The sequence below is a fragment of the Pecten maximus genome, chromosome 8, assembly GCF_902652985.1.
Source record: "Pecten maximus chromosome 8, xPecMax1.1, whole genome shotgun sequence".
NCBI lineage: Eukaryota > Metazoa > Mollusca > Bivalvia > Pectinida > Pectinidae > Pecten > Pecten maximus.
This window is the reverse complement of record NC_047022.1, coordinates 37,080,792-37,099,398: the sequence shown is the minus strand read 5'-3', so window position 1 is coordinate 37,099,398 and position 18,607 is coordinate 37,080,792. Positions and strand designations below refer to the sequence as shown.

The 18,607-nt window shown below is 35.6% G+C and overlaps 1 protein-coding gene across 2 annotated transcripts in view; it reads left to right on the top strand.

Annotated features, from left to right (window-relative positions):
• Window positions 1-14,234, top strand: part of LOC117333396 (ribosomal protein S6 kinase-related protein-like) — a 39,104-nt gene extending 24,870 nt beyond the window's left edge. For both annotated transcript variants that reach the window (XM_033892681.1, XM_033892680.1), the window contains 9 exons: window positions 764-871; window positions 1,502-1,542; window positions 1,849-1,876; window positions 3,263-3,352; window positions 3,637-3,725; window positions 4,395-4,505; window positions 5,173-5,274; window positions 5,754-5,858; window positions 6,514-14,234. In XM_033892681.1, the coding sequence (XP_033748572.1) occupies window positions 764-871; window positions 1,502-1,542; window positions 1,849-1,876; window positions 3,263-3,352; window positions 3,637-3,725; window positions 4,395-4,505; window positions 5,173-5,274; window positions 5,754-5,858; window positions 6,514-6,564 (725 nt within the window). In that variant the 3' untranslated portion in view covers window positions 6,565-14,234. The remainder of the gene's footprint in view (window positions 1-763; window positions 872-1,501; window positions 1,543-1,848; window positions 1,877-3,262; window positions 3,353-3,636; window positions 3,726-4,394; window positions 4,506-5,172; window positions 5,275-5,753; window positions 5,859-6,513) is intronic.
• The last annotated feature ends 4,373 nt before the right edge of the window (window positions 14,235-18,607 follow it).

Below are 18,607 nucleotides of genomic sequence, written 5' to 3'. Positions count from 1 at the left end.
TGTTACTAGGGGTCATAAAATAGATGTTTGCCAGGTCTAATTAACATCTTATAGTATCAATAACATAAAAAAAACTTAGGCTTTGTACATCTTGGATTTTATCTTTGGTTGTACAACATATTCTGTTAATAGACCGATTTGTCGTTCAGTTGATTTTTTTCAAAGTTTACAGTACAGAAGGCCAAATTTTCTGAAATTTGATATTAGAAGATACACTGATGTACAATAGTTTGTATACATTTTGACCTGAGACGAAAGCTTCTGTACATCTGTCATCATGCAGTTGTTATGGAAGTACCTAGCAGCTTCAAATGAAAAAAAAACGTACAAAAATGCAATCACTCTCTTAATTCCTGTTAATCAATGACTTGTGTTTCTCACTTCCCTTTAATATTTCAAACTATGTACACTTGTACAATATGTACACTTGTACAATGTGTACACTTGTACAATATATATATACACCTGTGTACAATATGTACACTTGTACAATATATATATACACCTGTGTACAATATGTACACTTGTACAATATATATATACACCTGTGTACAATATGTACACTTGTACAATATGTACACTTGTACAATATGTACACTTGTACAATATGTACACATGTGTACTTGCCCAGAAATCATGCTACTTTCATAAGAGATAACAAATGGTAGAGAAAGCTACTGAAACTCTTGTCAACAGTTATATGAATTTCTGAAAAATCATTTGATCTGAAATTGTTATCATTCTATGTGTCTTTATATTTCAGTTTTAGATTATATTCCTTACGGTGACATTTTTACCTTATGGACATTTCATGGTTTTTTTCCGGAGCAACTAGTGAAAGTATTTGTAGCTGAGATGGCCATGGTTTTGGGTAAGTGTTAGAACTGGCCTATTTAACTGAGTTAGATTTAGCTATTGGCCAAACTTAATAAATCATTTCAATCACTCACCTATTTGACCTTTCTTGACATAACGATATTTGTAAAAACAATTCTTGGTAATATTAATCCCACTCTGATCTGTTGTAGTTCACTAAAAAATCAACCAAGTACGATTTTGTTGTCTTCAATAATTATAAGATACCTTTTACTTTTAAATAACAATGAACAATTCCTCACATCCACTATTTGCACCAACCTCCTGCCTGTCCAACTTATTTCTGATGAATTTCATCTGAAGTGTGTAACATTTCTGAGAAAAGCACTTCATGCTTATCCTGATTAGATGATAGTGTGGAAAAAATCATGATAAAATCCACACTTACTATGGGAGGGATTCAGTACCTTGTAAATTGACTGTGAAATTTATCTAAATCCTTATTTTAATTATTACTTCTTTGTGGATTTAGGTATTAACCCTTTCACCCCTACTGACCATATTGGACTTCAAATGATGATTGAATGGATGAGTCCACTAAAGTTTCTTAGGGTTGAAAGGGTTAAACTCTGAAAGGGGAAATAAAGATTGATAATGATGGTAAATTGGTAATTTTGTATTACAGATTATCTACACAAATCTGGTGTTATATACAGAGATATTAAGGTATGTGTCAAGTCTAGAAAGGGGTTAAATGTAGGTTGTCAGACAGAGGCATATTAAAATACTCGTGTAGTTTATTATATAAGGCTAATTCAGCTGTTGAAGAGAATGTTTCAAATATAGATTCCTTTTAATTAATGAATTGAGTAATGGTAAATTGAGACGTTAAAGAATATGATTCAAATGTAAATTTCTTTAATTATTTGAGCAATGTTTAATCATATTATCGAAGAGAACTGTTTCAAATAAGAATTGAGTATGAGCTATAGATTAAGATCATAATAGATTGTGTGGTTATTTTGATTTCAGATGGAAAATATACTGTTAGATGTTAAAGGTGAGTAAATGTGAATGACAAAACACGTGTGTATTATTAATGTGTACTTTGTATAATATCACAGTATTATTAATGTGTACTTTGTATAATATCACAGTATTATTAATGTGTACTTTGTATAATATCACAGTATTATTAATGTGTACTTTGTATAATATCACAGTATTATTAAGGTATACTTTGTATAATATCACGGTATTATTAAGGTATACTTTGTATAATATCACGGTATTATTAAGGTATTATTAAGGTATACTTTGCATAATATCACGGTATTATTAAGGTATACTTTGTATAATATCACAGTATTATTAAGGTATACTTTGTATAATATCACGGTATTATTAAGGTATACTTTGTATAATATCACGGTATTATTAAGGTATTATTAAGGTATACTTTGCATAATATCACGGTATTATTAAGGTATACTTTGTATAATATCACAGTATTATTAAGGTATACTTTGTATAATATCACAGTATTATTAAGGTATACTTTGTATAATATCACGGTATTATTAAGGTATTATTAAGGTATACTTTGCATAATATCACGGTATTATTAAGGTATACTTTGTATAATATCACAGTATTATTAAGGTTTACTTTGTATAATATCACAGTATTATTAAGGTATACTTTGTATAATATCACGGTATTATTAAGGTATACTTTGTATAATATCGTGGTATTATTAAGGTATACTTTGTATAATATCACGGTATTATTAAGGTATACTTTGTATGATATATTATTATGGGGCCGCGGTGGCCGAGTGGTTAAGGTGTCCCAACACTTTATTACTAGCCCTTCACCACTGGGTTGCAAGTTCGAAACCTTTGTGGGGCAGTTGCCAGGTACTGACCGTAGGCCGGTGGTTTTTCTCCGGGTACTCCGGCTTTCCTCCACCTCCAAAACCTGGCACATCCTTAAATGACCCTGGCTGTTAATAGGATGTTAAACAAAAACAAACAAACCAAAGTATAATATTATGGTATTATTAAGGTATACTTTGTATAATATCACTGTATTATTAAGGTATACTTTGTATAATATCACTGTATTATTAAGGTATACTTTGCATTAAAACACAATATTATTAAGGTATAATATCACAGACGAAGTACTACTATTCAATGACATGTTCAGTTTTACTGGACAAGTCTCAGCCCCAGAAAAGATGTTGGGCTACCCCTTGCTTTAAACAATTTTACACTGGCACTTTCAAAGTTAATTGTAAACAGTTAATAATCTAGCTTTTTTAGTGTAATGTGTATACTTCACCTTGGACATTATACTTTTTAACTGGAGGGAATAAATTAGTTGTCTTTAAAATCCATGTCACACTAATCTCTAAACATCTTTTTAAAACGTTGATTTACAGGACACATACAGTTAACAGACTTTGGTCTCTCCAAATGGCTCGGTACCAGGGAGAGGACACGGACAGTCTGTGGGACGTTGCAATATATGGGTGAGGATTAGTACTTAGATGTTGTTATAGTGTATCATAATTGTGTTCTTCAGAGAAATATTAATTACTTTAATGACAGGTGAGCTAAGAATAAGTACATCAAATTAGTGACCAGGTTGATAATACTGTTTTTGATAACTTCTTGGAATCTCACTATTTGACTTGTATAAATCATTAGAATCTTACAATTTGTTTTACGCTAATTAAAGACAGTATAAGGGGATTGTAAGTAATTTTTCTGCCATACACATGTTAGAGACTGACAGAATTGTTCCCATTGACAGCTCCTGAGGTGCTGTCTGCCCAAGCCTATGGCCACACAGCTGATTGGTGGTCTCTTGGAATTCTCATGTTTGTTATGTTGGCGGGCAAGGTATGTATGAATGTTCTTTGACCTGACTTCAGACTTTATAACAAATATACTACGTATATACTAGTGACCCTCAACACAGCTATAGTTTAATAGTGACCTAGATTCAAGCTATTTATAGAATAGTTTTATAAGGCATTTCAAAAATTCAGATTTGGAACCTGAATGAAAGGGGTACATTGCACAAATTAGGCTTTTAAGATGTTTTTCACGAAGTTGTACAAAAACATATGATAGTATATTCTTATGGAAATTGTATGCTTCAGTTTACTAAATGACTAACCATATGATAGTGAATTTGTAGACTTTCATGGGGTCGTGTATCACAACAGGTTTGCATTATATTAACCGAACAGTGTGAAATCTTTATTTTCATTCATATAAAATAAGCCTAATGAAGTAATGAAATTATGATTCTTGGATATATTATAAGTGAACATCACACACAGGTGTATCTACCCAGTGCTTCAAACAAAATCTATGATCCAATGAACCTTCAGTTCAGATCTCCCAATTTGGACCCCATTTCAGTTTCTGTCCTTGAAACGGATATAAAATGCCATTTGTATATTGATTTGAACAATGATTCTATAAGTATTGTCAGAAATGTACATAAGTTTCAATAGTTTCTAGCATACTCCTTATCATAATTTATCTTCCTGCTTCTTATAGTACCCAGCAGAGGGCGCCTCTGATCACAAAGAAATGGCTACAAAGGTGTTTGACTGTGATTACTTATTGCCAAACTTTGTCAGTGACCGTGCTCAGGAAGTTATTGATAAGGTAAGAAAACTGCCCTCTAATTATAACTTTGATTGATGGAATTTGTCGATATCAAAAAAATATCTGAACATCTGGTTTTGGCCAAAAGGAACTCCTGCTAATTCTCAAAGCAAAAAATTTAAATTGCCATGCTCTTAATCATTTTCAGCTCACCTGTCCGAAGGGTAAGTGAGCTTATGTCGTGGTGCGCCGTCCATCCGTTGTCCGGCAGTGCGGTCATCCGCGGCAACTTTTTCCTTCAAGCATCTTCTTCTCAATAACTGTGAGGCACAGTGACCTGATATTGGTCTTGTGACATACTGGGGTGAAGGACTACAAAGTTTGTTCAAGTGAATGACCTTGACCTACATTCAAGGTCACAGGGGTCAAATAGATTTAAATCTTTTTAACACATTCTTCTCAATAACCAAGAGACCCAGGGAGTTGATATTGGGCCTCTAGCATGCTGGGGTGAAGGACTACCAAGTTTATCCAAATGAATGACATCGACCATAATTTAGATAAGAGTTAAATTGGCCAAAATATTTAAAAGACACTTTTTCAAATAACTGAGACCCTGAGATCTTATATCTGGTCTCTGATACACTTGTTCTTAATTACATGTGAGCGATTCGCGCCCATTGGGCTCATGTTTTTTATTTTTATCAAGATTTTTGTTTTCCCTCAGCTTTTAATGAAAAGACCGGAGAGACGTCTGTCGGATCTCTTTACACTACAAAACATGCCATTTTACAGAATTTTTGACTTCACAAATGTTATAGAAAGAAAAGTAAGTATATAAGAAATGCAATAGACATTATATTGATAAAAAAAACCACTTATTATAAGATATTTCTAAGGATAATACCTATTAGGAGAGCTGGTTGAAGCTGTTTAAACGTTTGTGCTCTTCATGTAGCTACAGCAGTTAAAACTACATTGTGTACAACACCGGTACCTCAGCCTGAAACAATATATCATACACATTGGAAGGTATGAAACACTTTATCGACTACTGACTTTAACAAAATCTTGAAACATCTGAGCCCCGTTGTTCAAAAGGTGATTAGGCTAATCCTAGTTTAACAACAATTTTAGAACCATGATAAAATAATTTCTGGTAACTTGACAAAATTTTATCAAAACTATTACACTTGTTAGTATCTCCTTACCTGCCCAAGATTATATTAAACAAATTAATGAGGGAAGCAGTTTTTTAATCGGTGTATTTCCTTGTCCTGGAAATAAGTTTTTTTTCTCCTCTTACAGATCAGTCCTAAGACTGTAGTTCCCGAGGAGTTTTTTCCCATGACAGGTGTGAGCTTTAGCTACTCGCCAAACACAAATCCTCCAGAAGAAGATGAATTTGCAGAGGTAGGGATAATAGTTGTAGTTAATCTTAATCTCTGATTAAAATGGTTTAACACAAGGTTAGATAATATATTTTGCTTTCTGTCATATCCACTTACTTATTTTGTCCCCCTGCATGTACAAAGTATAAAAGGCTGTATAAAGTTTTCACAATACAAAAAAAAAATGTAAGCAGGAAGAATACCATCAGAGTTGAAAAAAGCTACACAATATCACCATTGTTAGGCCACCTTCTGTTTGTGTCCACCCATAGTATAAAACTTATCTTATGAACCCTTGGCAGATGTAGTCATAGTCATACCATGTCTTTATTTACTGAATATGTTTATAACAAATTTCTAAATTAGTGATAAAAGAAATCAATAAGTTAGTGTAGCTATAAAGTTTTTGATTCAAATGTGATAGTTTCGGAACATTAAATGTTTCTCTGTAATGAACAGGAGATGATTAGAAGCTTTGATCTCCTCTACACACTTCTCAATTGGTTATAATTACCAGGGTATTAAAACAGACCCACCAGTTTGCAAATTTGTCAGGAGAACTAATGCCTCTCAAATATTGAAGGCATGTTTCAAATATCATTGCTAAGTTGATGTGAACCTGTCATTTTCTATATTGTTATAATCACTAATTCTGTGTATCGACCTTTCCTTTACAGTTTGATTTTGTCTGGAACCTTCCTCCTGATGCTGAACCAGTGTTTGTATGATAGACTGTGACATTAGATACTTTCACAAGGTCAGACCTGTGTGATATAGGTCAAGGTCAGGCCTGTGTAATATAGGTCAAAGTCAGGCCTTTGTGGTACAAGTCGAGGTCAGACCTGTGTGATATGTCAGGTCAAGGAATAGGTCAGGCCTTTGTGGTACAGGTCGAGGCTAGGTCCATGTGATATATATGTCAACATCAGGCCTGTGTGATACAGGTCAAAGGCAGGCCTGTGTGATATAGGAAAAGTCAGCCCCGTGTGATATAGGTCAAGGTCAGACCTCAGTGGTTCAGGTCAATGTCAGGCCTGGGCAGCACAGGTCAAGCTTAGGCCTGGGCGGCACAAGTCAAGCTCTGGCCTGGGTGGTACAGGTTAAGGTCAGTCCTGGGCGGTAAATGTCAAAGTCTGTCCTGGGCGGTAAATGTCAATGTCAGGCCTGGGTGGTAAATGTCAAGGTCAGTCCTGGGTGGTAAATGTCAAGGTCAGGCCTGGGCGATAAATGTCAAGGTCAGGCCGGGGTGGTCATGGTCAAGGTCAGACCTGGGTTGTACAGTCAAGTTATGTCTCAGTTTTATAGAGGGTCTTGCTTATGTAGTACAGGTCAAGGTCTGGCTTTGCACTTTATATACCCGGTATGTAATACTAGCTCAGATATGAATGCAATTTGGATGTGATGATCAAACCAAAGATTGACAGATACACTATTTGTAAATTCTAAAAAGTTCTACTGTACATAAAACTTTTTCAGAATTTTTTTTTTTTTTTTTTTAAGGGATTAGTCTTACATGAATTGTGAAATGATACTAAATTATTGGATAAAATAAGCCATTCTGTTGTTACAGGTGTTATATGATATATTGTTAAAAGTTTAGTGTTCTTTTTAAATTTTCAATCTTAAGAAAACACTTTTTTTTGTAAAGTCTTTACTGAATTACCTCCAGCATTTATCCCCTGATAGACTGCTGATTTGATATTGTGTCTTTCTAGTCCAGTAGTAAAACATACCTACCGTGTAGTGACCCTCTCTGGCCTCAGTGTTACCACTGTATATATATACTCTGTGGATGTGTTGGTGTCAGTGCATGTTGCTGATGTCATATGACATCCATGAGACTGTGTGTTTTAATAAATCTGGACTCTCAACCTATAACTTGATTATCTGGTACATAGAATTCAGTGTATTACCAGCTGTCTGGTACATAGAATTCAGTGTATTACCAGCTGTCTGGTACAGAGAATTCAGTGTATCACCAGCTGTCTGGTACAGGGAATTCAGTGTATTACCAGCTGTCTGGTACAGGGAATTCAGTGTATTACCCGCTGTTTGGTACAGATAATTCAGTGTATTACCAGCTGTCTGGTACAGGGAATTCAGTGTATTACCAGCTGTCTGGTACAGGGAATTCAGTGTATTACCAGCTGTCTGGTACAGGGAATTCAGTGTATTACCAGCTGTTTGGTACAGATAATTCAGTGTATTACCAGCTGTCTGGTACAGGGAATTCAGTGTATTACCAGCTGTCTGGTACAGGGAATTCAGTGTATTACCAGCTGTTTGGTACAGATAATTCAGTGTATTACCAGCTGTCTGGTACAGGGAATTCAGTGTATTAGCAGCTGTCTGGTACAGAGAATTCAGTGTATTACCAGCTGTTTGGTACAGAGAATTCAATGTATTACCAGCTGTCTGGTACAGGGAATTCAGTGTATTACCAGCTGTCTGGTACAGGGAATTCAGTGTATTACCAGCTGTTTGGTACAGATAATTCAGTGTATTACCAGCTGTCTGGTACAGGGAATTCAGTGTATTACCAGCTGTCTGGTACAGGGAATTCAGTGTATTACCAGCTGTTTGGTACAGATAATTCAGTGTATTACCAGCTGTCTGGTACAGGGAATTCAGTGTATTAGCAGCTGTCTGGTACAGAGAATTCAGTGTATTACCAGCTGTTTGGTACAGAGAATTCAATGTATTACCAGCTGTCTGGTACAGGGAATTCAGTGTATTACCAGCTGTCTGGTACAGGGAATTCAGTGTATTACCAGCTGTCTGGTACAGAGAATTCAGTGTATTACCAGCTGTCTGGTACAGAGAATTCAGTGTATTACCAGCTGTTTGGTACAGAAAATTCAGTGTATTAGCAGCTGTCTGGTACAGGAAATTCAGTGTATTACCAGCTGTCTGGTACAGGGAATTCAGTGTATTACCAGCTGTCTGGTACAGAGAATTCAGTGTATTACCATCTGTCTGGTACAGAGAATTCAGTGTATTACCAGCTGTTTGGTACAGAGAATTCAGTGTATTACCAGCTGTCTGGTACAGAGAATTCAGTGTATTACCATCTGTCTGGTACAGATAATTCAGTGTATTACCAGCTGTCTGGTACAGAGAATTCAGTGTATTACCAGCTGTCTGGTACAGAGAATTCAGTGTATTACCAGCTATCTGGTACAGAGAATTCAGTGTATTACCAGCTGTCTGGTACAGAGAATTCAGTGTATTACCAGCTTTCTGGTACAGGGAATTCAGTGTATTACCAGCTGTCTGGTACAGAGAATTCAGTGTATTACCAGCTTTCTGGTACAGGGAATTCAGTGTATTACCAGCTGTCTGGTACAGAGAATTCAGTGTATTACCAGCTGTCTGGTACAGGGAATTCAGTGTATTACCAGCTGTCTGGTACAGGGAATTCAGTGTAATAACCAGCTGAACCGTTTTTGCTTCCTCCAACATGTATTTTTACTGCTCACATTTTCAGTGTTAAAACTCACATTAACTGCACCAATGTGAAACCTACCCAGTGTACTATCAGAAGGCAAAAAGATAAAAATGTGCCAAATTAGGACCATGCCTTCACTTCATGACCTGGACCCTGATTCATATCAGGACTAAATTGTAGGCTCAATTTGAAAATTTATGCTCAGGAATGATTTTGTTTAACTCTGGTACTCGTCAACAAGTGATATGGTCACAATGCCTGGTTTCTTGGTACAAGTACTGTCCACACAACTAATTTGAATACCTATCATGCATAATTTCACTAAAATGTCTCTGGATAATCTTCAGACGATATTAAGTTATTAAGAGAGAACAAACGGAGTGAGATTTACGTGTGATTTATATAAGAGTTATACAAATCAAGTATTCAGAGTGCATGTTGTATAATTGTCATGTAATATATACTACTTGTTCTTTATTGTAAAACATTTTAGAATTCCATTGTTAAACAATCAATATGTTGTATTGTACTGCTATCTATCATATTGTTGGTCAATGAACATTTTTATTAGGATATACATTGTACATGTAGATGGAAATCTTTAAATTTTCTTTTTCCAAATCCAATATTTCTCCAATTGTTTTTTTAACTAAATAATTGATTAATTCTTATTCTCTAATCTCAAATTGTATGTTTTGTGGCGACTTTGTCAGAAGTGGTGACAGTGAAAGATCTGAAATACTTTTTAAATACTTTAAATTGATTAATTAAAAAATTGTATAATCTTGTAAGAGACTACATGATATGCCCTTTTACAACTATTAAATACCATTTATCTTCACCTAATGCATTACTTCACTAGCTTTTCTCCTTTATTTCCTAAAGCCCATAGTAGATGTCTATTAGTTGAGGCAACATAAAATTTTCTTATTTTCTATTTTTGACTTTTAATTAATCTCCATTAAAAATGTTGTCTACTGCAGTCATCAGACATGTGATAAAAGAAATCAGTGTCTGTGTCTTGAGCAGCACCATTATAATATATATAGGTCACTGTGACCTATATTTCAGTATCAAGGTAAATTTTGGAGGTACCAAAATAATAAGGACTTATTCTACCTTAATTCACTTAAATTGGATCTGAACCAAAACAATATTGACATTGAATAGAAAGTACCATTCTGATTGTTCAAAAATAAGTTTGATCATTTCTAATATCTCACTAGTAAAAATGTTATTAATGGATAACCATCTCGGCTATAAAATATAGGTTAAAAGAATCTTTCTATTTCTGAATATGCAAAATCCACTAGAAGAAAGTTGTCAACTAGAGTTAATTATTATCCAGAAAAGTTATTTGTTTCAGACAATGTGACGGTGTTCAGTTTCTTTACCCTTGTATGTTTGCACATACAAGCCATACAATGGATGCATGAATGATGGTACCTCACCTTCAATGTGAAAATAGAATGTGTAAATTAAGGACTACATTAAATGTGTCTCCAATTTCTAACATATACACTGTAGTTTAGTTGTGTCTGAAATCAGTCTTTCTCAGCATGTTTCATTCTTTTGTAAAGGTAGAGATTATAAAGTTGCTAATATAATCACTAGCTGAGAAAATTTCCCTTCAGCCTAGCAGTAGCATGTCCACTTGGATAGCGAGAGGTCACTAGATCATGGTCCAGTACAGGTAGGATATTTTCCATGACTTATCCCTATAATGTTTTTTTGTCTTCCACTATACCTCAAGATCTAAAGCAACTGTTCCAAATGTGTGAATTCTTTTTAGGAAAGGAGATATCTTATACAGATTACAAAATCCTTTATTGTAATGAAGGGAGGGTATTCTGTACTGATTAACAGGACTGAAAATTGAAATAAATAGTAAGTGCCATATAACACACTAAAATGTGTGTAGTTGTACTATAACTTTGTATCATAATTAAATGTTCTGAACTAAATGTAAATCCATTTCAATGTGTTCAGTATTTTCTTGCTATAACTTTATAACCAATTTCACTAAGATTTCACAAATGTTTCTTTGCATATTTTTAGAGAAACTGTTTATTTAGATTGCAGTCAAGGTATTATGTTAAAGTGTATGTGTATAATTCTAACCACTTCCTCATTTAAAATTAAGAATTTAATTTCATTTCATTGAATTTGAAGAATTTTTTCTTTGCACTCTATGGCTGTATGTTCTATATGTAAATGAATGTACAATATACTTGAATTTGTGATTGAGAAATTTTAATGTTAACTTAAGCAATCTCTGTAAATCTTCTTTATTAAAGATTAAATTAAGTAAACGGGTTATATGTGTCAACACAAACCTTGACCTTTAAAACCAAGTGATTACTGCTACATTGTGTAGAAACCTTTGTCTGAAGGAAGGACATTGTGATGTCAATTACATGTGGCGGAGAAATATCATTAAGATATGTTAAGTGCAAATATCACTTTAAATTTATAAAATTAAAACAATTAAAAACAACATAAACAAAGTGTGATTAGTACCATTCTTATTCATTTCAGGGAAAATCGTAGCGACTAAAACGATATGTATACATCCACTATGGGCAAAATTTGTGTCCTGTACTCTGAATGTGGTTTTGGTGTCGTTTTTGGGAAAACAATATAATCAGGGAAACTGGATAAGATACATGCATTATAAGTGTAGAACACAGAACATATAACTGGAAAAACATCCATTATTTACAGATACAAAAATATACAATATTGTAAGTTAGATATTAAGTTTTATATAAAAAAATATACAATATTATAAGTTAGATAAGTTTGAAATATGGTATAAAAATATTATAATATTGAAGGTTAGATAAGTTTGAGATAAAAAAAATATTAATATTGTAAGTTAGAGATGTAGACAGCTAATGTAAAGTGTATATGTATTCTGTAACTAAGGTAGCATTATACCATACAAAGAAACAGAATGGACCTATATAACTAAGGCAGCTTATATTCTACAGTAACTATAAATAGAATCAGTGTTTGATAATCATGATGATCTTCATTTTTCTAGAAAATTTATTTTTTGTTTGTGATTGATTTTCCCAAGAATGATGTTGCCAACAATTTCTATTAATAGGAAATACAGAATTTTATTTTTTTGTAATTTCTAGAAGAACTAAAATGTCTAGTATATCTATTGTACCAATGATCATTTACTTAAGAACACTGGACCAATACACATATACTAGTCGGACCATTAGATATATTCTCATATATACAAGTTTTGTATCATTATGATAAACGTAGATATATATATTTTACCAATCTGTACCACTAAGAAATCATTAAATATATCGGTCTAAACAGTGGACAGATGCATGTGCTCATACAAAAAAAATCTGAACAATTAAATATATCTAGGTATCCCATGGCCAGCTCTGACTGTTCTTAGATGTAACCTTGACAATGCAGTACAGACAACAAGTCTGTCTATATACCACACTGAATATTTCTTGTCTATTCATTTTCTTGATGTATAGTCATTTTTAATGGTGTGTGGAAAATTGATACAGATGAATAAAAAGTCAAACAAAAAATCATGTAAATCTATGTCAGTTTTATAATACCCTACAGTAAGTCTCGTGAATTTGCCAGAAACCTCTGTCTGTGGTAAATTTTACCATATCTACTGTAATGGAGTAAAAGCAGCTACTTAATTGTTACACATTGTTATTGACATATCTTCAGCTAGGAAATGATTTAACAGGTGTGAAATCTGTGTCAGGAATACCTGTAAATGTTTTATAAAGTCTGATCTCCAATAGAATCCTGACATGCTGTATACATGATTATGACATGGATGATGTTATCTGAATATGTGTATGCAAAAGCTTTAGATGTCTGTTCAATGTTGTACAAATTATTAATGCATTTTGATTTATTTTTAATATTCATTTTTTATTGATTGATGCAATAATGTGATGATGAATGCTATGTTAAATTATTGGGTGTGATGGTCAATGAGTTCTGACCTAACGTTATATGTTTGGTTGATTTTGTTAATGTTGCCTTGTCTCGCATCTGTTACACAATGATATTTAAGGGTATATGCTACCTTACAATAATATTCACCTCCTAAACTAAAGACATCCAGTGTAGCACATCATTGCGAAGTTTTTAGTCCACTATCATCAGTTTTATATCACTCTGCTTCTGTGGTCCGTGGTCTGTCCCTCCGTAAACCATTCTTGTTATCGCTATTTCTCAGAAAGTACTAAAGGGATCTTACTTATGTTTAATATGTAAGTTCCCCTTGGTCCTTAGTTATGCATATTGCATTTTGGACCAATCGGAATCGGTTCCAAAATCCCTCTGGGATCATCTCTTGTTAATGTATGATTTAGTAGTTACAAGTTAGGTGTATTTGAGTGATACAATTGAGTCTGTGTTTAATTCTCAGTAAAATAGGGAGTCATATCATGTATTATAATATCATAAAGGGGGATAACTCACAGCACAAACATTGTTGTAAGGTAGCATACTACCTTAATGCTTATATCTATCCATATGTTTACTAACCAACATGCAGTTCTGAAAGAGTAATTTATAACATTTTGATATTTACCAGATCAGAACTATTAGTGTTTAAATTCTATTGTTTATTTTCAGCAGAAGGAAATATGTGATTAAGTGCATGTGCAAGTACATGACTTAGATTTATTTGAAACAGAAGGTTCAAATATAACAGTGGTCAAATTCAGTAAAACAGTTCTAATCTATTTCAGAGTGTTCATCTTATAAACACTATTAGAGATGGAAGAGTGATAAAACTATTTAATTAATTATAAATTAGATTTTAAAAACTTTCCAAACGAATGATGTGGGCACATTAAAGAAATATTCTTTATTAGTTTTATTCATAATATTCTTTTGTCCATGGTACCGGAATGAATAATAAAGAAAAAGGAAATAAAACATTTTGTGTATATTTTATTCATTATTTAAGTTTCCACAGATATAGATTTATTAGTTCACCAGGATGAAGGTAGCAGAGCTATGGCTTTAACCCTGGCATCAAGGTCATACATAGACAACTAGGTTAAAAGTTTTATAAAATTGTGTTGTGTCAATACTAATGAGGATGCAGCTTGGGTATTTCACATGTAACATGTATGTTCCCTGTGAAGTGACCTTGACCATGATCTTTGACCTAAAAAATGTACTTTCACCTTAGACACACTACATTAAAGATGCTGCAGTGCCGACAGCCTATACACTGTCTATCCCAAAATTGTATAAAATTGCACCCAAGGTATTAAAATTATCTAACTAACACCAACAGGTAAATGGCAACAAAGACATTTTAACACATTTGGCCTCTGTGACCTTTGAGAGTACAAAAAGTCATTAAATGCCTTTGGTAAGCCTTCATCCCAGCATACTACTAAGAAGCTGTTTTAAGATATTTTTTTATATTTGGCTCCTGTAACCTTGAAAGTAGGCCATGGTCATTGATTTGAACAAATTTTGTAGCTTTTCATCCAACTATGCTACTGGCCCAATGTCATCTTGGCCTTGTCATCTTGGTTATTAAGAACATTTGACAACTGTGACCTTGAATGTAGGTCAAGTTCATTGATTCGAATTAACTTGGTAGCCCTTAATCCCAGCATGCATGCTATTGGTCCTGACTCATAGCCTCTTGATAATTGAGAAGAAATTGTTTGAAATATTTAACATATTTGACACCTGTCACCTTAAAAGTAGGTCAAAGTCATTTGAACAATCTTTGTTGTCATTTATCCCAGCTGCTGGCCAATAAATATCATGATCCTGGGCCTCTTGTTTATGGAGAAGATGTCAAAATGTAAATTGTTTACAGATGGACGACAGGAAAAAGATGGTTGCAATAAATTGCTTAAAAATAAAATAATAAAAAAAAATTTGGAAAACAATTTACAATAATCACAAAATGTACATATGTGAACGTAATTGAAATAAGTTATTCATTGGCATGGGGGTATGACTAGGTTCAGACAACTAAAAATAAACGCATCAATACTCAAAATGACAAAAACCTGCCAGTTGAAATGATTGATCAAGATCATACACTTACAAAAAATTTGCATGTTACTAGTAATTCCTTGTCCACAGATTCAAAATTGTACAACTGATGGGGCCGACCCCCCAGGGGCCTGAGGGGCGGGGCCGAAAGTGGTCAATCCGGCTATATTGATATAAACGACTTCTTCTCTGATTCCAAGCAATGGCTGTCGCTCATATTTGCCTGGTAGCATCACTATGGGGTGGGGATTCAAAATTGTACAAATGATGGGGCTGACCCCCACCCCCCCACCCCCCCCAGGGGCCTGAGGGGCGGGGCCAAATGTGGTCAATCGGGCTATATTCATATAATTGACTTCTTCTCTGGAACCAAGCAATTGGATATCTCTCATATTTTACTGGTAGCATCACCTTGGGGTAGGAATTCGAAATTGTACAAATGACGGGGCCGACCCCCCTGGGGGCTAAGGGGCGGGGCCAAAAGGGGTCAGTTTTGCAGAATTGATATAAACGACTTCTGCTCTGAAACTAAGCAATAGATATCGCTCATATTTAATTGGTAGCATCCCTATGTTGTGGGGATTCAAAATTGTACAAATGGTGGGGCTGACCCCCCAAGGGGCCTGTGGGGCGGGGCCAAAATTGGTCAATTTGTTTAAACAACTTCTCTGAAACTAAGCAATGGATATTACTCACATCTGTATGGTAGCATGGTTATGGGGTGGGGATTCAAAATTGTACAAATGTTGGGGTTGCCAGGGGGCTGAGGGGTGGGGCCAAAAGGGGTCAATTTGACTAAATTGATTTAATCAACTTATTCTCTGAAACTTAGCAATGGTTTGATTGGTAGCATACTATTGGGGTAGGGATTCAAAATTGTATAAAGAAAGGAGCTGACCCCCCCCCCCCCCCCCCCCCCCCCCCCCCCCCCCCCCCCCCCCCCCCCCAGGGGCAGAGGGCAGGGTCAAAAGGGGTCAATTGGTCTAAATAAGTTCTTCTCTGAAACTAAGCAATGAATATCACTCACATTTGTGTGGTAGCATCCCGTTGGGGTCACGTCAAAAGTCAATTTCATTTCATGGATTAATGCACTTTTTGGCATTTTTAGTATTAAAATGAAACCAATGTACATGCACCCATATAAAATGCTTATGATATATATTGACATAGCAATACCAGAGACAAATATACTTAAGCATCATTCTTGTTTCATATCTCATGAAACCAGGTGAGCGATACAGGCCCTCTGGGCCTCTTGTGTTGAACCTGAAATGATTGTTAAAATGTGTCGCTGCTAAACTGTACTGTGTCACTAATGATAGTCATTTATAATAGTGTGTTTATTCATTTGTTTTGGAGTTTTAAGGAAAGAAAAGTACAAAAAAGACTGCCTGTGTAGGTCTAGCCTGTAACCCATTCTAGTCCTATACCTGTGTAGGTCTAGCCTGTGCTCCATTCTAGTCCTATACCTGTGTAGGTCTAGTCTGTACCCCATTCTAGTCCTATACCTGTGTAGGTCTAGCCTGTACCCCATTCTAGTCCTATATCTGTGTAGGTCTAGCCTGTACCCCATTCTAGTCCTATACCTGTGTAGGTCTAGCCTGTACCCCATTCTAGTCCTATACCTGTGTAGGTCTAGTCTGTACCCCATTCTAGTCCTATACCTGTGTAGGTCTAGCCTGTACCCCATTCTAGTCCTATATCTGTGTAGGTCTAGCCTGTACCCCATTCTAGTCCTATACCTGTGTAGGTCTAGCCTGTACCCCATTCTAGTCCTATACCTGTGTAGGTCTAGCCTGTGCTCCATTCTAGTGAAGTCCTATACCTGTGTAGGTCTAGCCTGTAACCCATTCTAGTCTTATACCTGTGTAGGTCTAGCCTGTAACCCATTCTAGTCCTATACCTGTGTAGGTCTAGCCTGTAACCCATTCTAGTCCTATACCTGTGTAGGTCTAGCCTGTAACCCATTCTAGTCCTATACCTGTGTAGGTCTAGCCTGTAACCCATTCTAGTCCTATACCTGTGTAGGTCTAGCCTGTAACCCTTTCTAGTCCTATATCTGTGTAGGTCTAGCCTGTACCCCATTCTAGTCCTATACCTGTGTAGGTCTAGCCTGTAACCCATTCTAGTCCTATACCTGTGTAGGTCTAGCCTGTGCTCCATTCTAGTCCTATACCTGTGTAGGTCTAGCCTGTGCCCCATTCTAGTCCTATACCTGTGTAGGTCTAGCCTGTACCCCATTCTAGTCCTATACCTGTGTAGGTCTAGCCTGTATCCCATTCTAGTCCTATACTTGTGTAGGTCTAGCCTGTACCCCATTCTAGTCCTATACCTGTGCAGGTCTAGCCTGTAACCCATTCTAGTCCTATACCTGTGTAAGTCTAGCCTGTAACCCTTTCTAGTCCTATATCTGTGTAGGTCTAGCCTGTACCCCATTCTAGTCCTATACCTGTGTAGGTCTAGCCTGTAACCCATTCTAGTCCTATACCTGTGTAGGTCTAGCCTGTAACCCATTCTAGTCCTATACCTGTGTAGGTCTAGCCTGTACCCCATTCTAGTCCTATACCTGTGTAGGTCTAGCCTGTACCCCATTCTAGTCCTATACCTGTGTAGGTCTAGCCTGTAACCCTTTCTAGTCCTATACCTGTGTAGGTCTAGCCTGTGCTCCATTCTAGTCCTATACCTGTGTAGGTCTAGCTTGTAACCCTTTCTAGTCCTATACCTGTGTAGGTCTAGCTTGTAACCCTTTCTAGTCCTATTTCTGTGCAGGTCTAGCCTGTATCCCATTCTTGTCCTATACCTGTGTGAAGTTTTGGTGCCCATCACCTATCATCTATCTGTTGGTTTGAATTTACTTATCTTTTAGTGCACTCAGATGTACACTCGTAGTCCTATTTGAGTCTGATGTGGACTGGTATCCCAGTAAAAAGTGGTGGTATCAAAATAGCTAGTAGCTGAGGTGGCCATACCTTGTGACATTTGTGAGAACAACCTGTTACATGTGCTCGCAATCAGTTTGTTAGAGCGTTGGTCACATAACTCAGGTGAAGATCCAAGGTGAGTGATTTGACACATTCTCGAGAAGCTAATGAACGAATACTTATGAAAAACACTTAACGCTAATTGCTGTATGATGTATGCGACAGGCCTCCCCTGTATTATTGGATGAGGTAGTTAGGTCTTCTACAAGGAGACCCAGCCTCAAAATGACACTTGCTGTCCACAGTGTGATAAACTCAACAAAGAAACTGTAAATTATTGACTCCGAAATTTCACCAGTTGAC